At 47.0% G+C, this 22,064-nt stretch overlaps 1 protein-coding gene across 3 annotated transcripts in view; it reads right to left on the minus strand.

The window, feature by feature from the left end:
• Window positions 1-22,064, minus strand: part of KDSR (3-ketodihydrosphingosine reductase) — a 580,180-nt gene that overhangs the window by 37,717 nt on the left and 520,399 nt on the right. For all 3 annotated transcript variants that reach the window (XR_015309888.1, XM_086965222.1, XM_086965220.1), the window contains one exon: window positions 13,729-13,812. Coding sequence is in view for 2 of the 3 variants with exons in the window: in XM_086965222.1 (XP_086821348.1) it covers window positions 13,729-13,812 (84 nt within the window). In the remaining variant the exon portion in view is untranslated. The remainder of the gene's footprint in view (window positions 1-13,728; window positions 13,813-22,064) is intronic.

Genomic DNA, 22,064 nt, shown 5'->3' on the forward strand with positions numbered 1-22,064 from the left:
GGATGTTGCCTTCAAGCCAAGCAAACACACTGTCATCTTTGCCCTGGAAGTGAAAACTGGCTGCCCTTGCCCTGCGGTGTCTGGAAGATGTGTGGGCGCGCTCTGTTGGGGACAGTGATCCTGCCCTGTTGCCGTCCTCAGGCACTGTAGACTGTTGGCCCCCTGTGCTGTCCTCCTCGGACACCTCCAACTGCTGAAGGGTGGCCACTGCATGCCTCCTGCCTGACGGTGGTGGTGGTGTTGATTGTGGCGGTGGTGATGGTGGCGTTGATGGTAGCTGTGGTGATGGTGGCGTTGATGGTGGTGGGGTGGTGTGCCCTGCAGGTGACTTGTCCTACTCCCCTTGTCTCCTCTCTGGCTTGGATGCCTTTCCTATGCTCCCCTCTGCTGCACTGCGAGAGGTCTCGCCTCTGAAGACAGAATGTAGAAATGCTCACTTATCTGGCAGCATTTGCATTGTAATAAACTTAATGCCGGCCAATCACATTGACTGTCCTCTGCTTGCTAATTGCTGTCACATGCCTTTGGGTTTGCTGGACTGACTGTTCTGACATGTGTTACTTCTAACTACACCTCCCATAATGCATTGCAGGTTATGAGTAAAACATATACTGGAGTGGGAGTCCCTATGCCTCTCTGGGGATTGGGGGAGGGAGGGGGTGCACAGCATGCTGTGCATGCAGTCTTACCTTGTTTGTTGGCAGCTCTGGCTGAGCTGTCTGCGTCGCCAACCCCACTCACACTCTCCGGCTGGAGGGTGGATCCAACCAGGAGCTCCAGGGCAGTTGGTGCAGGTGCTGTGCTCCTCCCTCCACTAGTTTTGCTGGCCTGCTTCTGCCTCTCTGCCACCCTTGCCTTCGCGGTCTTCCTCAGTTCGTACCATCTTTTTTTAAGGTCCTCAATGGAGCGCTGGGTGACTCCGATGGCATTGATCTTGTTCTGAATTGCAAGCCAGATCTGCCTTTTTTGTGATTCTAGCACATGAAGGGACTGCTTGCCAAACGACTTGTCATGGTCCTTGGTGACATCTTCGATGAGGACCTCCAGCTCCCGCTAGCGAAATTTTTGTTTTCTTTTCCTTTCAGCTCCATCATTCTCTCTCTCCTGGTTTGCCATTTTGCTTGGTTTTGGTCGCAAAATAAAGCGGTGTTGCTCCTGGCTTCTCTGCTCTGCTCCCTGCCTCACAGTCAGCTCCAGGTTCAGTACAGCTGCTTGAGTGTGGCAACTTCCTGTTTGGGAGGTAATGGGGATGCACAGGATTGGCTGATTCCACAATTACCGAATTTTTAAATTACCGAATCGGTATTTACTGATTCGGTATTTGCAATTCAGTATTTACGATTCGGTATTGGGGTTTCGTTGCATTTTTTTTACCGATCCATTCAGATTCGATATTTTTTTGCGTTTTTTTACCGATTTGGTCATTTTTACAGAATGTTTACGTACATTCGAAATACAGAGTCCTTAATACAGAATCGGTAAAATTCGGTATTAAGGAATCGGTATTTCACAATTACCTACAACTGGCCCCAAATTCTATAAGCTCAAGAGCCAGATTGCAAAGTTCAGAGTTTTGGGATCTGGGTGCCTGATTTATCCATGGTTCTGAGGGAGAAGGTGCGGCCTCTTTGAGGTCCAGTAATGTTGTGAACAGTAATGAGGAAAAGCCTAGGCAAATATCCCTGACCAATTCATCCACAGTGCATTTTCCCTTTTGGGTGTGGGAACCTGGATGCAAAGTTTATGCATTTGGAGTTTTATTGCAGGTGCAAACAAATTTTTTTTCAATTTTACTGCAAAATCGCAAGTGGATCCGCAAATTCAAAGCAAAATTGAATAAGTTTTTAATTAAGCCCCCGGGTGGGCCTAGTCCTGGAGGCCTGCCAGCTTTATTAAAATAAAAGAGGAGGGGAGGGGGCACATGGCTCAACTCTCCATGGGCATTTTTATGTCCGTGGACCACCACCTCCCTGGGGTTTATGTTTCTATTACAAAGGGGTGGGAGGGGGGGTTGCACACCCCCATATCCCCACTGCCTAGGGGCTAATAGAAAGAAATCAAGAGCCTTGCGGCCCCCTCTCCCATTGAATTACGACTGGGTATGAGGTTACCGAGGACAAAATCTGCCCAGGAAAAGGAGCTGTGCGGCCCCTCTCGCCCATTCAGATGCAGCCAGGACCTGGGAGATGGGGTCGCCGGAGTCGAACTTTCTGATGTCACTGACCAGGTCATGAGTGATGGAATAGGTGAGGTCCTAAGAAATGCATTGCGGGGGAGTAAGTTATAGTTAGCTTACGTAACACTTGAATTTCTATTTTTTATATAGAACTGATTATGCTGCCCCTCAAGCAGATTTTCTACTTGTGCGGCAGCCTTCTGTGCACGACCATCTGCATTAGAAATATCTTGCTGGATGTCCTCCTTAGCAATGGCAAAGCGCGCTAGGGGACGCTAAACCTCGCTCACCAACTTACCTTTCTGGAGCTGCTTGCGATAAAAACGTCGCCATGCGGCACTTGCTTCAATTTGGCTGGAGCTCCACGTTAACGTAACGCGGAGTTGCCAAAATTCCACCAATTCTGCAGGTGGCACATTTCACCTACCCCTACTATTGAGTACTATGGCAGGGTGCTGTATATTAAAATGTAGGTCTTCTCTCCCAATTGGCGTATATACTACCGGGGGTCCCAGACCCGCCACAATGGGTGCACATCAAACGGCATCTACTATCTACAGACATAGGGCTCTATACGGGAAGGGGACATGACAGGAGCTCAACCGACCCGGTAATATCCGCTATGCACAATGGTTGGCAGCACATACATCGATTACTAGGGTCGAATCTACAGCTCCACGAGAAAGCCCCCTTATGGGGGAATGCAGGCATGCGCATCAATGGGCAGAGTCTATCCTGGCCCCTATGGAAGGCAGTGGGTATATACACTATTGATAAGCTCCTCCATTATGGAGACCTCAAATTGTTTACACATCTAAGGGAGGAGTTTGGCTTCCCTGTACCACAATACTGGCGATTCATCCAACTGCAACAGTGTTTGAGGAAATGCCGAGGCCCACGCCTGTGGTCCCTGCTGGCCTCACCAGTGGTGCCATATCTCCATGTGCGGAGGGAAACACAAGGTGTGATGTCAGGACTATATGGTGAACTCTCCTCCTACCTTTTAAAAATAAAACACTCTTAAGCTCTCTGTACCAGATGGAAAGCCTGATTATCAGTTTCGTATGAGGAGGATGAGTGGGCGGACATGCTCGTGGCCCTGGACGGAGGCACCAGGGAGGCACGACTGAAGTTTTGCCTTTTTAAGACCCTGCAAGACTGGCACTGCATTATTATTATTATTATTATTACTGCATTTATTGAGCGCACAGCTACCCGGAGGTTTCCCAGCGCTTGCCTTGGGAACCCGTCCTGGCTTTTCCCTGTGAGATAGCCCCTACAGGGCATCCCCAAGGTGAAAGCCAGGCATCCCGCCGCAGGGGGCCGTTGTGGAGATTAAGCAAGCTTAATGCCCAGAGTTGCAGAGTGAGAACCCATGATTAGAGCAGGCACCGAAGCGAGAATTATCGAGTCCGTGGACATTTGAGCTCAAGACCCTGCCGCGTCGGGAATTGAACCCTGGTCCCGGGTCTGACCTCAGCTTTCGGGTCTGCCTGCTCTACACCGTGAGCCACACTTCTCCACCAATGAAACTAAATAGAGCAGGCCTACTACCACATGCAAATTGCTGGAGATGCACGAATACCTGCTGCAACACAACATTATGTGAATGCCAATCGATACAGCCCTTCTGGTCCTATGTAGGCCAAGTCCTGGGCGCCTCTATTCCCCTCCACCTACCGCTCACCCCCTCAGCTATTCTTCTCCATGACCGGAACTCGCCAGAGCTATTGAAGACGAAACACAGTCTCTTCAATGTGGCAGTGGCAACAGCTAAAGTATGTATCCTCCGACAATGAAGGTCACCGACACCACCATCACAGGAGACCTGGCTAGTGGCCATGATCCACACCGCCTGACATACAAGTCATTTACAACCTACAAGACCAGTCCGATCTGTTCCTACAGACATGAGCAACCGTCCTGCGTGCAGAGGATGACGGCGGAGGAAGACACACACCAGGGGTTTGGGCCTCCCCTCTCCCATTTGCCCCACATCCCCACCTCCATCCCCTCCACTGTAACAACAGTAACAGCCACAGCCAAAAGACGCGTTGACCGTACTGAGTAACGCCACTATAAACACCAGTCCACCCCCTCCTGCCTACATCAATGGTGGTGGACATAGCAGTGGTGGCTGCTCTCCATCAGCAACCACACCTCCACGTTCTACCACACACCCCACAATTACATGGAAGTACTCCACTCCACATATACCGCCACTACCCCAGTACTCTCACCACATCATACACAAGTTTGTCTTCCCAGAAATACACGTCCCCTAGACAGTGACCGGGTGCTGCCTAGGACGTCCCCAATGGTGACATGGGAGAGCGGATCCATTATCAGAAGCATGGACACTGGATACCTGGTAACCCATCACCTATGGATGGATGGACCCAGACCATACACTCTCCTCAGTAGTCATTAATGCCGCCCGGGATTGTACATAGGTGAGCACCACCCAGGGAGCACCCAGCTCACTCCCCACATATTCGCTCCTTTCTCTAATTTAGCCTGGTACCTCTTCCCCAGTCACCCACCCAACCCCACCACCCCCCATCTTCTATTGTTAAATATAATGTACTTACCATCCATGTTATTATCGTATATGGTTACTGTATCTGCTCAATAAAGAATTGCAACACAAAAAATGTAGGTCTTGTGCTTTTATATGTCTTTACAATGAAAACCCCAAATTGACTTTTTCACTGTGGAAAGGCTAATAGCCTCATTGACGAGTACAGGGTTACTTGCACACTGACAACTCAGCTGTGCTAACTTCTGAAAGGGACAACCAAAATTGGTACTTCAAAGTATCGAAATAATTGTTACATTAAAACAACATGATCAAGTTAAAGTTAATGTAACTTAAGAATAAGGCAACGTTAGAAAGTTGACACACTGTTGCCCTAGTTTTCCAGTAGCCATTCGCAGCACTTCAAATGGGTAGCAGCCTTTGAAGGGCAAATGGTGGACACACATGAGACTGGCTTTGCTCAGCTAGACAGATAGGCATCCGGGACAGGGAGGGGAGACCAGTTGACAAACCAGTTTTTCAATGGGTGTGTAGCAGCCAGGTAGTCACACCTCTAGGGTTAGCTGTCAAGCTTCACAAACAGAGAGGGGTTCTGCTATCTTGGCAGTGGGCAGAATAGTGCATTCTGGGATAGCTGACGACACACACTGCAGAAAACGTTATTGGGCGGGGAAGCACCTGACAGCCCATTGGCTAGTGACCTCTGCATCCTGCCTAGCACCCCCCCCCCCACTCCACCCAGAGGACACTTTCTGGCATAAATATGCCCCCCAGACTTCAGATCACATCTGGATCGGAGAGGACCGAAGGACTGCCTTGCTGTTCCCTGGCCCTAGCAAGAGAGGCTGCACCAACCACTGAACTGAAGCTGATCTTTGGGTTAGCAAGCAGGCATGTGCTTGTGGTGCCTGGCTCGTGGAAAAGTCTCCACCAAACAGAAGCTAACCACAAGACTGAGTTGCCAGACTTCCTGTTACAGCACCAGGGCCACAAAAGCTGACTAAGCTCGTTCTGGCCAGTCAGTAGCCACAATCACTTGATTGTCTCTATCCGCCGATGTGCAGCCTGAACGAAAGTCCCCAACGCTCAAAAGTTGTACAAGAGTGCGCTGGACCTGAGAGAGTCACTGGAGTGCAGTTTGGTCACCCAAGAATGTCACAAGCGTTCGTAAAAGGGATCTTCTGGATTAGCTGAGAACAGCAGTCCAGTGGCAACTGGACTTTGCTGGACCGAAGAAGACTTAGAAGGACATTAACCCCTGTTGCCAAAGTTGCCCCACCTAGACCATGGCCCGAAGATAGCCCCAGGAAGACCACATTTGACCTGCAAATCATCCTAGGCATCTTTAGCGTTCTGTATCACTTGCTTGAGGACCATTCCGCTGAAGTCTATGGCAGTTCACCCATAGAACCTGGAACTGGATTTGACACTGCTTTGGTGAGAAGGTAATTGTCCTACAACTGCTTACTGGCCCCTTGACATCCATGCTGGGGTTGGTCACCCAAAGTGGCCCTGAATAACAAAGTTTAGCCAGGAGCATCTTCACTTTATAAAAACTGCCCTCACCCACAACAAAGTTGTGGCATGCTTCATCAGGATGATGCGTTCTATGTGGGTAGAGGCTGTGTTGCATGTAGTGACACAGACAGTGGTGTTGATATCCGGTCTCTCTACCTTCTCCAATGGGGCTTCCCTAAGGCAATTCCATGCTCCTTTCTGTGCTTGCCGCACTACTTGCGTTGGGTATCCCCGGTTACCAGTTTTTCTGATAGAAGGGCAGTCTCTTCTCTGAATCGGTCAGGTTCTGAGCAATTCCTGCCCAAGTGCAGAAACGGCCCCACCTGGAGATTCTCCTTGAGAGATTTAGGGTGAAAGCTCCCAAACAGTAACATCTCATCTGTGGGTTTATGATAGACCTTAGTGGATAACTTCCCTTCCCATGGAAAAATTACCAGGTCCAGAAACGGGAGACCCTCCTTCATGATGGTGGTGGTAAAGTAGAGGAAGGCGTTACGTGTATTCAACCATTGCATGAAATCTGTCATAGATTGCTCCTCTCTTTTGCAAATGAGGATGACGTCATCTATGAAGCGTTTCCAGATCCGGATGTTCCATGCCCATGGATTACCAGCATCAAAGATGTGCTCAAAAGCCAATACATACAACCCCGCTAACCTAGGTGCAAAGGCACTCACCATTGATGTACTTTGGGTTTATAAGCGTGCGCCTTGTGCTTTTACCATTATTGACATTACAAGTATCTCTCCTCACAGAGTGTAACGACAGGGGGTCGCTCTCTACTGCAGTGCCATTTCTAGCGCTCATCTCAGTAAACTCGGTAAGGTGTGCCGAGTTGTGGAAGATGTATGATCCTAAGCACATTTAAGGATACGCCTAAGATTATGTGTACGGTTGGGGCAAGTTTTGCCACCGCAAATATTTCTATACAGATGTGTTCACTACAGAACTTAGACATAGGCACATTATATTTGTACATTTGACATTCCCAATGAGTGTTCAGAATTAATGGAATAGGGCAATTGGCTGCCCAAGAAAGAGGGTGTATAATTTATATTTTACAGAATGCCAGTGTCGCACCAAAATGGTTTTTATAAGGTTATCACTGAGAGAACAATTTCTTCACTTGTATTATTTATGTTGTTTGTCTGCTTACAACTATTCAGACTGTTTTCACTGTTTTTATTCTCTCCACTTATAGATGCCATAGATGATAAGTATTCAGTACTGCACCATACTAACCGGTGGAGTAACACTTAGTACAGTGGTAACACCAGGGGAAATTAGGTATAGGAATCCCTTGTGTCCTGATGAATGCTGGTAGACGAAATCTGAAAGAAACATGTTGAACTCTATGCAGAACACAGGGGTGGAGCGTGCATAACTCACTCACGCCACCACCATCCGGGGGTGTTTTGTTTACCCTTTTTTTAATCCTGACAAGGGAATCCAGGAATAAAATTGTTAGAACGATATCCCTTAGTCAGTTTTAACACTCATCTGCACCCATTATAGGATCCTTTTCTTTTCCTTTCTTATTTGTGACTATTGTCTACCCCTCTCTATTGATCTACCTCGACCGTTGGTCTGTGCTGAGGCATTTTGCAGCAGCCCTATGATGAAGCATGCCACTACTTATTGTGGGTGAGGGCAGTTATTACAAAGTGAAGGTGCTCCTGGCTAAACTTTATATAACCCGTTAAGCGCGTCGCAAATTCCGCTGCAGTGCGGACGTTCCATTGCGCGGGCGGGATCGGAACGTTCAGCGGACGTGCGCAGCACTAGCGAGGTAGTGCGCGCGTCGTCCGCAGCACTTAAAGGGTTAACAATTGGGACTTGCATTCACATTACTTTCTTTTGTGCCTTTATAATGTCTTGGAGGCGGGCAAAGTAAGGTGCTTTTCCTCCTCTCCCTTATCGTGTGTACAGTACCCGAAAAGCCAAGCACAACTTCCTAAAAGTTTTACAAATGCAGGTTGGAATTTTGCATACAAAGCAGTCATTTACAAAGTACCTTTTATTTTACTTTTATTTTGATTTTCAAACAGTAAACAATCAAAACATTACAACAGAGATTTCGTTACACTCACGGATTCGCTGGAAAATACACTGCAAGGTAGCTGTGTCCCACGCACTCGCCCAAACGCATCAATGTCAAAAACAATACCCAAGCCAGATCATTTGAAGTTATTAGCAAATAAGACATGTGAGGGCCCCAAAAGTCTTTGGGTCTTGAGGCCCATGGGAGCTTCTCTTCATAAGTACCTAGTTGGACTTAACAATATGACATATCTTTAAGCCACTTCGGAGACTGAGGATCCCATCTCCCCCACCCCTGTGAATAGAAAATTGAAGTTTGGCAAGTAACAGTGCCACTGAAGCAAGTTTCTATTGGCAGGCCGGAGAGACTTAAGGCTCATTAGACACACCTGAGGGGCGCAATCAACACGCTCCATCACCATGTCAGAACAGGTTTGTGTGACCTGCGTCCAATAATGGGATATAGGGCCGCAGAACAAGACCAACAAATCTGCAGCGGGGTCACCGCAGCGGCTGCATGTTGCATCCTCCTGCAACCAATATCTTTTTAATTGAGGGGGGTAATATACCTGCTGTAGGTATTTGAAGTGGATAATCCTCAAATTACAATTTAAGGGTAATTTACTCATCCGGGCACCGCAGAATTCCCAATCAGCAGTGTCAACTGATTTTCTAAAATAGAATTCCATTTATGTAATGCAATGTTCGTCGTCTTGACCTACTCATGCTTCAAGGCATTGGAGAACTTCTTGATGAGTTGCTTGCTGTCAGCACAGCTGAGGAGGAGGAGGAGGATTTGCAAGGACCACAGAGCTGCCGGTTCTTGTAGAAAGAAGGGTTAAAGAGCCCTCATAGCCATCCGTAGCTGGTTATATTTGAACCTATGAAGGCAGGAGTGGGTGTGAGTGGCCAGAAAGTCACTAAGTGCAATAAATGTGCCCTCTGGGAATGCATCATCCATAGTCTTTAGACCTGCCTGAAAGCGCTCTTCGCTCTTGAGTGATCGACAAAGCCAGATGGTGCAATAGCAGCATCCCTGGGGTGTATAGTGGGGTCTTACACGCTCGTGTAGTAAGTGTCAGCAAGACTCTTGTTGTGCTATGGATTGTATTCATCTCTGTGGATGCGGTAGCAGTTCAGGTATGGGGTAAGGGGATAGGTTGGGTGGCATCACTTTCGATCGCTGTATGTTGTATCGTTGGGGTTGATACCAGTAACGCGCAAAGTGCACTTGTGCACACAGATAATATAGATAAAGGTCAGGTGCACCAAAACCCCTGTGTGTATGGGCGCGCAAGCGTTTGACAACGAATCCTAGGTTGCTTCTCAGCCAAGCGTTACTATACAAGATTTAAGACCTTTGAAGAATGCCCGAGTCTGATGGATTACGATATTGCTGAATAAATATAAGAACCTGGGAAATACAACCATCTTCACAATGGTCAATCTGCCATCCAGGGACAGAGGAAGACATGTCTACCAAGTCACCTGGTCCTCTAGTTTCAAGATGGCAGAGCCATAGTTTTGTTGGATAACTAGCTCAGGGTACCTGTGCACTAACACCCCCAGGTATTTCATAAAATCTGTACACCGTTCTAGTCGGTACTCCATAACATTGGGGTTCATGGTTTGGGTTAAGGGAAAGATGATCAATTTAGACCAATTTATACTCAGTCGGCAGTACCATTCGTATTTTATGTACTCCTGGATCGTTGGGCCAAAATAGTATCTGGGTATCTATATCACCATATCGTCAGCATATAAAGGTAGGACTAAAGGGCATTGGCGGAAGCGCAAGGCGGCAACAGGTGTTGGTCTGATTACACTGGCCAACGGCTCCAGTGCCAGAGCAAATGAAATTGGTGATAATGGACAGACCTGCTGTGTCCCTTCTGACGTAAAGCCATTAACGCGGACGCAGGCCACTGGATCCGTATATAATCATAAGGATCCATCACAAAAAAGCCTGCGGCATACCCATCCTGGACAGAACCGTGAATATGTAAGGCCATTCTATAGAATCAAACACCTTAGTGGCGTCAAGAATATCGAACTCGCCCAAACTGAGGGGTCCAATTGATGAAGACTGCGAAAAGTGTACGCAGGATGTAGATTAGGAAGGGATAATGCCAGACTGATCTGGTAGTACTAGCAAGGGCAGTAGAGGTTGTAGTTGGGCAGCAAGGATTTTCACAAGAATTATGACGTAGTTAATAAGGACAATGAGCGATAATGAGTCACATCTCTCAGGCGCCTTGTCAGGCTTCAAAAGTGTTATAAGTAGAGCTTCCCCATATGTGGGTGGCAGCATGTGTTTGTCATAGGCTTCCTGATACAGGTCTCTAAAGATAGGGCACTAGAAGATTGGAGTAAGTTTTGTAAAATTCACTAGGTAGCCCATCGCTCATAGAGGCTTTTTTATTCGGGAGCGTGCGTATTGAATGTTTTATCTCCTCTTCAGATATTGCTAGGACAATGAATTCTCTCTGCCCAGGTGAGATCCAAGATTGCACAACATTGTTTAGATACACTGACATCGTTTCAACACATTGCTGTTTCTTGCTCTGTTGCCGACGAGTGTGCACTGTACAGTTTAGCGCAGAACTCCACAAAGTTGGTTGCAGTAGACTGGGTATCATGATACATATTATCATCAGGCGCAGTACTGGTCACAACGTGAGTGCAGGCCCAGGGCTCCTGGATCTTAGCTGCTAGGCTACGTCCAGTGTGATCTCCCTCCCCCTATTTTCTTGCCACACAACATCTGGAGATATGCCAAACCACCTCTTGGTCTGCCTGGGAATCTTTCTCCACTCCAATTCACCTGGTGAGGGAACCTACTTGGCTATTACATTCACCTTCGTCAGCGACCCATATTAATGGTTAAGTTAGAATACCAATTTGAGCAGAACCAAGACTTTCCACCAAAAACAGAATTACCAGTTTTGCATCAACAGTTCATGCAATGTTATCTTGGATGACTTCTGAGATACTTCTACTAAGTTTAACTTGGTGGAATTCGCCCCAGCAAAAACGTTGACTTATATTTAAAAAATATTAAAAATAAATAAATAAAAAAGAAGAGGCAATTCATATAATCTTTATGCTATTTCAGGGTGCTTACAAGGCACTACCGGACATTCCCCCTGAAATACCACAACCTGGAATTATGGATACCCATGCTATCAAATATAGAGAGTGCAATATCACTGCAACCGTAATGTCATCCCACTTGTAATGTGGGGTTGAGAAGCGTTCACTGCTCACATATTAATTATTTGAAAATGTGAGTCCTATCTGTTTAAGCACCTATTAGGTACTCTAGCTATCTGCCATTTTGCTGAGTGGGGCTCACACAACGTAGGAAGCTGATACAACTGGACCGCAATTTGCTGGTCACGTCCCGCTACATATAAAGTGCATTTGCAGACTGTCTCCTGTCACAAAACTGCCTTCTGCCCTGTAAAGAACACTACAATTTTAATCCTCTGTGATGGAAGTCATCTATTCTTAGTGCTTTCCCGATCTTCCAGACAGGTTCTTGAGAACCTGGCTGTACTCCCACAGAAACAACTTTATTTTCTGAGCATTATCAAAAATCAATTTATGGAGTGCTGATAACACCAGACCAATAATGTTCATATGTTGGATAAGGCCGTTATTTATGCTCCTTAGTCTCATTGTCGGATGGCAGTTCTTCACGCCGTCTCACTGTAACTTAGGTCATTGGTCCAGTTTGAATTGTGAACGCTGAATGGTATATGAAAGGGTATAGAAGCCTGGGTATCAGGCTATATACCTTTACTTCACGGTCTGCCTCTCATCCATATCAAAGTTCAGTGAACTTTGGCTCCACCTCATTTTAAGGCGTAGCAGATATCACAGAGTAACTTCAAAGCCCCCCTGCTTTAAAGAGTTTAAAACTGGAGACTTCTGCAGACCATTTTGGAACCTGGTCTTGTCAGCAGCTTATTTTCAACCACTTCCTCTCTCTCGCTCAATCACGTTTACCACAACGTAATTAACTGCCTCAAATAGCACTCTCAACATTGCCAATATAAGTCCAGGGAGCACCTTGATGTCGTGGAAAAGTTCCTGAATCTTTAATTATTGGTAAATATGTGGTAGCTAGACACTGCCCACTGTACCTGGCCTTTATAGACCTGCCTAGTGCTTTTGACCGTGTTAACAACTCTAAGCTATGACCCATTTTAATTTGCAACGGTAAGGATCCCGTCCTGGTGAATTTTCATCTGAGTCCAACTGCCAGAGTGGGACTTGGCCTGAACAGTGAATTAACAAAGCCTGTCGGTTTAGACAGGGGAGTCCGACTAGGATGCATTCAGGTCCCTATATTATTCAAACAATATATTAATGTTTTGATTGGCATCTGCCTGTAGATAGGATGCACTGCTGATAATCTGCAAGTACCAACATTACGCCGATACCACGGTACTGTTGCCTCGCACGCCAAAGAACCTATTGCATCTACATCATTGTTTCCCGAATTTTAAGAGGGAGTTTGATATTGATATCAATTATTCTAAATCTCACATCATGGCTTGTGGATTAAGATGGCAAAGATTGAGCCCAGTCCATATTAACCCTAAAAAGGGTATCTTTGATTCCAGTTTTCCATACTTGGGGGTTGGTTTTAATTCTTCAAGCCGCTGGCACTCCAATCTGAACCCAGATATAGGACATTGCCGTAGTCCAGTCTAGATGTAACAAGGGCCTGGACTACTGTTCTCTGAGTAGAGAGGGGCAGCATCCAAATAATTTTCTTTAACCATTTGAGAATGGTGAAACAAATTGAAGCCACCTTCATGACTTGTTGTTTCATCGATAACTGGCCGTCTATGATGAAGCCTAGGTTATGCCCCTGATTAGCAGGCTGGGGTAAGGCACCCATTTCCGAGGGCCAGTGTTGGGTACCCCAGAGATCTTGCTGCTTCCCTAAGATCAGAAGTTTTTTCTCCATTGAGTTTGAGTAGATTATTTTGCATCTAAGACGCAATTTTGCTTAAATCAGACTGGAGACTCGATGATTCAAATACCTTCGCTGAAAAGAGGGAGAAGATTATCTGTGTATTATCGGCATAGGAAAATAGGGAGAGCCCCGCCTCTTTGGCAACATCTGCCAGTGGGCGAATGTAAACATTAAACAACGGAGGGCTCGATACAGACTTTGTACACATATACATTTAATGCCTTCATCTGGACCCAATGAAAGAGTTTGTAGTCAAAATAAACACCCAGATTTCAATCCAATGTTCAATAATAAGATTAAAGTAGATTGGTATAGTGAAAAGATTTTTCTGGATTAGAAATAGGATCACAGCCGAGATACAAGACGTAGTTCAGTTGCAATTTTAACTTATGTTGTTAGAGAAAAATATCTTCAGGGACACCACCACTCCAATTTAAACAATTTAACGTATTGTAAAGTACTTACTATGGCATCTTTAACTATAACTCTGGCAACTTGTTCTGCTTGGCAAAGACTTGATGTTTCTGAGATGAGCCTGGTCTCCAAAGGCTTTTTCACAAATAAAAACAAATATGAATATATTACATTACAAATGCAATTGCCGAGCATTTAAAATAAAAGACACACAAACATCAAAGGAAATGGCAAGTAGGAAAATACTGTAGACTGTAACAGTGGGCTATCTTTTAAAAAGGTGAGTGGGGATAGAGACGTTACAAAACAATTACAACAGTTACGTCAAACGTAGGCACGATTTAAAGAGCCCTCATGATGAACTCTGGCCAGTTCTGCCAAACTTTGGGGTCAGTGGGGTAGGAGAACCACTGAAGTTTATGGAGTGCTTTCTGATGATGACGTAAATGGTGCTATGCTTTCAAATATACAAGACAATGAACTTAGAAGAAAAATGATTTCTATGTCAGAAAATCAAAATAGAAAAACACACCGAGAAATAATAAAAGTGGGAAGCAACAAGGAAAGGAACATTTTTCAAAGCTCAGACATTTTCCTAGTGACTGTAAAAATAACGAACACATTATGTCACATTATTTTGAGAAATGTATACTGTACTAAATAGGAAGACACTATCTAAAAAACACAGCCTTTAATTCGATACCTTTCGCATCTAATTGACAATTTATCTATAAATGAAAATCAAATTTCTTTTTACAGAATACATATGTATTTAGCAAACACTGCCTTATTTCATTCAGTGTACATTTAACTGACCATGCCAGATTTAAAATACCTTAAAATAAATCATTCCTGACTGCTAGAAAATTAATTTTTTCACAGTTTTTCCTTCTGATTTTATGAAGTTCTGCATCCTCAATTCAGTTGGTATTTTGGACATCTGGGAAGTGAGGAGCTGCTAATCAGTTACTAGCCACCTGCGCCATCTTCTTAAGGTGGTGAACATTTAGGCCCTGCATTAGGCCTTTTAGCACTTGCAAAACGACAGAAAGGATCTCCGTCACATTTTCAACTTAGTATCCCATTTAGCCAACTCTAAATAAGGCATCTGGACTTTTAAATTATCACATTTGACAATTTGAAAGCATATTCTGTCCATAAATTGTGAAAAGGTAGTTAAATGTCAAATTAAAAATATGAACTTGCAGTCACTCAGAGAGCATGGGAAGCAAAAAAAGCTGAACCCATTTTGACTTTTAAAATGGGGATACATATGTGTTTGTCTTTACGTATCCGAGTATTATATATGTTTTGGTGTGTGGTGTGTCTGTGCTTTTATTACCATCCTATGGATCATATCTTGGTGTGTGTCACAAAAGTGTGCTCTGTTATTTATCACAGCTAGGACCATATGATATTGTGTTAAACATCTGGCCTTTTCTCCTATCATAATAATCACCTCACCACTAGGCCTGACGTAAAATTGTGCTATTTTCAATGCTACTGTAATCGAGCATCACGTTTTTTTCTATTCAATAAGAACTATATCGCATAATGTATTACAATTGCATGTGTTTTTACCATTTGCATTGAGGAACAGATTATATGGCGTGTTATGGGATTGTGTACTTTGATACAGTACTTTGAGGGCCACATCGTGGTGATTGTCAGTAATATGAACTAGTTCCTATTAATCACTGAGAATAATTTCATACTGTGTGTTACAGGTATGTGCATACTTTAATCACTACCACTAGAACAATATCACAGTGTGTTACAGGTGCATGCTTGTTATACCAGTATGCCTAGGTGTAGTCTTCCCCCAAGCCTTTGCCTTCACCCGTGCTATTTTTCTGAATTCGTTTCTGTTGGCCTTAGGACCGGTAACAAGTGCTAAAGTGCTTGTTCTCATTCCCTAAATTATGGTAAAATTGGCTTACGTGGGGGCGGAGCTAGCTTGCAACCAAGATGGCTGCTTGAGCCGAGAGCTCCCCCGTCTCGAAAACTATCCTAAATCCATCCTGAGTGTAATCCGGCTTCCAGCGATCTGTCTCTGCGGGCCCGCACCACTGAACAGCTGTGGTCCTTGGACGACGCGAGTCAAGAGCTTAGTACCCCCCGACCACCGTCGCAACGCTCTGGGCGGCCTGTTCGCACGGTCCGCGACGGAGGCCTGCCGTTTTCATCGAGGGGCGGGACCGCTGTCTACCCACTGCCTCGGCGGCTGGGCCCAGCTGGAGGGCGCCCTGTGCGCGGAAGGACACAGGAGAGCTGCTTTCCCCCCTGCTGCTAGACGCGTCGCTCCCGCCCGGACGATGAGAGCCCTGTGGCGTTAAGTGAGGACCCGGTGCTCCGGGCAGGCTGTTGCGTCTGCACTGCGGAGATGGAGAAATTTCTCTCAAGAAACTTTTAATAAAAGACTTGAACTTGGAGGACTGCCAGGAGGCACAGATTGCGAAACCGCATATAGTAGGCTACAGGATCGTATTTTAACTGCCTTAGAAAGCACTGCCCCTATTCGCACCATGAAAAAATCTAATAATAGGAAGAAGACCTCCCCATGGTTCACTCCTGAACTACAGGCTGTTAAATCCGCCTGTAAAAAATTAGAACGGGAATGGCACCTAAACTTCTGCTCGACAATCAAAACACAATATAAAAAAGCTCAAAAGGAATACAACATTAAAATACGCACCACTAAAGCCTTGCATTATAAAACTCGCATTGGGGAAGCAGAGAACTCCTCTAAGGAGCTATTTAAAACTTTCAAGGAAATCTCTGTGTTAACCAATGATAATACGTCCCATACGGACTCTGTGGAAACACGTAATAAAATCGCCAAATATTTTTCTGGAAAGATAAAAGACATTTATGCCACCTTCTCTGGTAACTTGACATCTGGTCATGATTTTATAGAAAGTGAAGGAGTTAGTTCCACAGAATTATGCTTACACTGTTTTTCGGTCCCCTCTCCAGAAACACTTATTAGCATATGTAAAAGCATCAAGTCGGGTTCCCCCCGTGACCCGGCTCCTCCTAAGGTACTAGGAGCGAGCTTAACAGTACTGGAACCATTCTTTAGACATGTGCTCCAAGTCTCCTTTGCCTCGGCCAGTCTTCCTGAAGTATGGAAGAAAGCTATCGTTCTCCCAATTAAAAAGAAACCTAATGTGAGCCAAGACACCCTTGAAAATCTACGCCCCATTTCTCTGCTACCTTATCTAGCAAAGGTGGCGGAGAAAATAGCCAATAATCAGCTCATGGCCCATCTGGAAACCAACAATCTCCTTCACAGCTCTCAGTCTGGCTTTCGGTCTGGTTACTCCACGGAGACAGCCCTTCTGAGAGCGACTGAAACCCTACGGTCAGGAGCAGATGCGGGTCATACTATGGCACTTATTATGCTGGACCTCAGTTCCCCATTTGACACTGTGGCACACTCCATCTTGCTACAGTGTCTAAACAAAGCAGGGGTCACCAAGACGGCACTGGGATGGCTGAAAGCGTTCCTTATTGACCGCAGCTTTCAGGTACAGAGGGGAACCTTCCTCTCAGACAGCATAGCCTTAGAACAGGGGGTGCCTCAGGGCTCTGCCCTGAGCCCCACCCTGTTCAACTTATACATGGCTCCTTTGGCAGATGTGGTTCAATCGTACGGTGTTGAACTAGTATCCTACGTCGACGATACCCAACTGCTTATCTCCCTATCCCAAGCTCCCACCATGGTAGCTGTCAACTTTAAAGCCTGTATGCAGGATCTTGCAGGCTGGATGAACCAACACTGTTTGAAGCTAAATGGCTCTAAAACTGAGGTATTAGTGATAGGAGGAAATGATGCAAGCTGGACAAGAGAATGGTGGCCAGCATTTCTTGGTCCTCTGCCTACGCCCTGTAAGGAAGCGAAGAATTTTGGCATCTGGGTTGATCCCAAACTCTCTTTTGATGGCCACATTCATAGAGTAGTAGGGAAAGGCTTCGGGGTCCTGAAGACCCTTAACCGCACCCTGGACCTTCTACCCTTGGAGGCCAGACGAACCATGACCCAAGCCTTAGTGACTTCCCGTATAGACTACGGCAATGTGCTACTCCTAGGAACCACCGAAAAAAACATCAGGAGACTGTAGGTTCTCCAAAATACGGCAGCACGACTGGTCCTTAGACTACCCAAAAGAGCAGCCTCCAAACCAACTCTGGCTGCTCTACACTGGCTACCAATAAAAAAAGATCTTATTCAAAGCACTCTTAATGTGCTATAGGATCACCTCGCACAAAGCCCCTCCTTATCTGGCGGACCTAGCCCTCACCTACGAGCCTAACAGAACACTCCGCTCTAGGGGAACCGGACTACTCAAAGTCCCTCGTGTCAAAAAAGCCAGAATGGGAGGCCGCTCCTTTAGAGTGTTAGCGGCCAACAAATTGAACTCTCTTCCTATAAACATCAGGCTGGCGGACACTGAAACTAAGTTTAGAAAACTATTAAAGACTTACCTATACATCCTCTAGTTCAGGTCCACGATCACGGCTTTCCTCTTTCTCCACAGCGCGGGGACACGCCGGGATGGCGTCGCCATACGCTCTACAAACCCCTTTATTATTATTTATTATGCGGCGTCACCCGCGGCTGAGTGCCGAAGTCGGCCCCCACAACCGGGAAGAGGCGATCTGAGTCGCAGCGGGAGGCGCATCTGTAACCGGCAAGATAGCTGAACTGGTACACCCACTGCCCAGCAGCCGAGGCAGTGTAATTTATCGTGAAGGAGCGGCCCGGAAGCGGCCACCCAAGATCGGCTGCGACTCAGGAAATACCTCTCCAGGGGTGGACGGAGGACTATCACAGTGAGTATGCACTGAGGTGGCAGGGGGCTGAACAAGGAGCGGTAAGTTCCCCTGGGGGTGAGAAGCCCTGCAGAGGCTGCCATAGACTACGACCTCCTGGGGGTCTATCCTCTGGCGGTGGCGCCAAGGTGCGGTGGAGGACACTGGCGGAGAGGTGGGGAGTTGATGGTATCCTCTAAGAACCTAAGAAAGACGACAGCTGGCTTACCCCCTGGACAGATCTGGCAGTGGTAGAAAGGGGATGCCCCCATGAGTCTTGGCGGACTGCCCATGCGCCTCGGGTGACTCGGAGGTCCAGCAGAGGGTGCCCCCTTGGGCTGAGAGACTGACCGATTAGACCTGCGAGTGCGGAGTTGCCTGCGAGACAGGCATTGACACCACTGTAGGCCCGCTAACCGACACAAGGGTGGAGCTGAAGGGTAACGCTTGACTGAGGGCCCACGAGGTGGTCCTGTGGGTTTGGATCCACGTCTGGGAGCATAACCGGCCGGAGGCCCACGGAAAAGACGCGCACGAAGGGGCTGCGCCGAAACCAACAGGACATTTTTGAGACGGTGCTTTTGCGGTGGGAGTAGAGACATAGCTACACGGGCGGCTACCCAACAAGGGCTTACATTCGCCCCAAGTGTTAGTAGGTCATCTAGAGCCGTCAAGATGGGGCGCACGGACAAGACTCAACCGAAGCTATCGTTTGACCCTAAGAGAAACAAAGCTGGCGAATCTGCATCAGAAGGAGGTCCTGGGGAATGGGAGTCTATGGAGGAGCCACCTCAACAGGATATCCGTAGCCTATTATTGGCCCGGAGAAGAGTCTACAGGGGGGGGGTTGCCTCATTGGGAACCAAGATGGATGTACTCACCTATCGGATGGATCGCATGGCGGAGAGACTTGATAAAAGGCAGAGCGGATAGACATGTCAGAGCGCTGCCTCACCGAGGTGGAAGAGGCACAAACCTCCCTGGACTCAGAACATAAGCAGTTGGGCAGAGCGATGCGGATATTACAGGACAAGACGGAGGACTTAGAAGCACGCTCTCGGAGATGCAATCTTCGTATTACAGGCCTGCCAGAAACTACACAGACCGGGAATATGGAGGTGTTCATTGAAAATCTTTTAAAGAAACTCCTTGGTGAGACGGCCTTCTCTGGAAGGTTTGTGGTTGAGAGAGCACACCGCTCCCTAGGCCTGAGACCAAAGCCCGGGGCACCACCGAGGCCTATAATTGCTAAGTTGCTTAATTACAGGGACCGAGATGTGGCACTAAAACTCGCAAGAGAGAAGCAACCGTTACAATATGAGTGTTCGGACCTTTCATTGTTCCCAGACTTCACTGCTAAAGTACAAGACACTCGGAGGCAGTTTGTGCAGATGAAACGCCAACTACGAGAGATGGGCACAGACTACGCGATGCTGTAACCCCACGAAGCTGCGGGTAAACAGGCAGGGGAAGTCCATGATTTTCACGGATCCTAAGGCCCTGCAGAAAGTCCTCCGAGACTGGCATAGAGAGGAGCGACCCTCCCCGAACAGAGAGGCAGAGGAGATGGGGGTCCCCTGGACGAACAAGACTAGATGTGATAATTGATGTGGGGATGCTCAGTTTGAACCACTACGCGCCGGGAGGCTCAAGCACAGGATACTCAGAAATGTGTGGAGTGATAGTCACTGTTAGCCTCATTTTATTTTGAAGAGTTGTATTGTAGGGGCTGCGGGGGAGGGCACGGTTTGCAGAGACGGAAATGACATGATATAAAGTATTGATAACAGTTGCGCCATAGTGCAAAAGGTCATACTGTTATAATAAGGATGAGTGGTTAGCCAATGTATTGAAATTCAGCAAAGTGCAGTCCTTGTGGGCCCTCATGAGCGGTGGGACCCGGAAGTCACTGAGGCTGAAACCACTGTTGATTAAGAGATCATCCGAGCATATGCCCGACTATACCATGACTTGCAGAATCCTGGGTATGGAAATGTGATTACATGCATGATATCTTTGCTCCAAGACAGGGGAGGGGCAGGCGGCTACACGACTTGGTTCTGTAAAGAATTTGTTTTTTTTGCTGGTTACCTACGCCCCAGCGAGAATCACACTATGCTCGGAAAGAAAAGTTTTGTTTTTGCTTTTTGGTTCCAGGGTTTAGGGGATGGGAAGGGAAGAGGGGGAGGTTCTGCTGGGGTGGGGGGGGATGATCGCGGCCTAGTTGGGGATGGGCAGGCGTGGGAGGGAGTAGGGAGGAAGGATGGGCGACACAGCGCAGTGTCGCCAGGATTAGGGGGGGGCTGTTTGCTGTTTGAGGTTTTTTTAATGGATTGTTAGGCACAGAAGGGGCAAGACATGGCGCGAGGTTACATGTTCGGAACACACCATGGAGACACATACACCGACTGTTACGGACAAGACAACTCCACCTGGGGACTTGTCGGATACACGGACGCTGATAACATGGAATGTACGGGGTCTTAATGACCATAGGAAGGTTAGGAAGGTCCTACAATATCTTTCGAGACATGGGGTGGATATTGCACTCTTACAGGAGACACACCTACACCCAGATAGCCACATCCTGCGATATAGGGGCTTCATGGGCAATATACATGCAGGGGTATTTACATCGCACGCCAGGGGGGGTTCTCACGTGGGTCAATCTGAAGACGATGTTAGAGATGACCCCACTGGAGACGGACAGAGATGGACGGTACACGATCACGAAATGCTGCGGGAGGGGTATGGAGATGTGCATAGTGAACACCTACTGTCCTAACTACGATCACCCTGCCTTCTATTCACACTTAGTGGTCAAGATACTAGAGCACTCTGGAGGAGGCGTTCTCACTTGCGGGATTTTAATATGACGAGACAACCCAACATAGACAGATCAGACGTCCCTGAACGTCGTCCCTCGGCTTTCGCTAGGGCGCTGGAGGCGGCAATTACCCGACTAGACTTGCGGGACGCGTGGAGACACAGACACCCCACTTTGGGGGGATATACGCTCTATTCAGCTCCACATAACATACATACTAGGATAGACTACTGGTTGACCACAACTCATTTAACTCAAAAGTTCAGGCTTCCGCTATACTATCATGTACATACTCGGATCACTCACCCCGGTTGTTGACAGTTTCCGCACCGGCGAAACACATTCAGCCATTTGCTTGGGGTTTCCCCCCTTACGCTCTGCTAGTCGGCGATTTTAAGGAAGAATTATCTACAGCCATTGAGATTTTTTTTATTTTGGATTCGTTCTAGACTGTCTGGGAAGCCTTTAAGGCGTACATCAGGGGGGGGTCACTATTTCTAAACATTTGGGGATCCTTAAACCGATTCGAGGTCGGTTACAGACTTTAGAGAAAAAACTTAAGGAGCTGGAGATCAGACGCCTGCGAGATTGTAGCGAGGCCCTCACCCTGGAACTCGCCCAAACACTGGGCGAATACCACGAGGTGGCCGACTCTGAAGTAAAACACCTAGGAAAGTACGCTACTGCTAGATCCTACGTGGAAGGGGAGCGCTCTGGAACGGTGCTTGCGCAACTGGCCAAGCAG

The sequence above is a fragment of the Lissotriton vulgaris genome, chromosome 4_1 (genome assembly GCF_964263255.1).
Source record: "Lissotriton vulgaris chromosome 4_1, aLisVul1.2, whole genome shotgun sequence".
Classification (NCBI taxonomy): Eukaryota; Metazoa; Chordata; class Amphibia; order Caudata; family Salamandridae; genus Lissotriton; species Lissotriton vulgaris.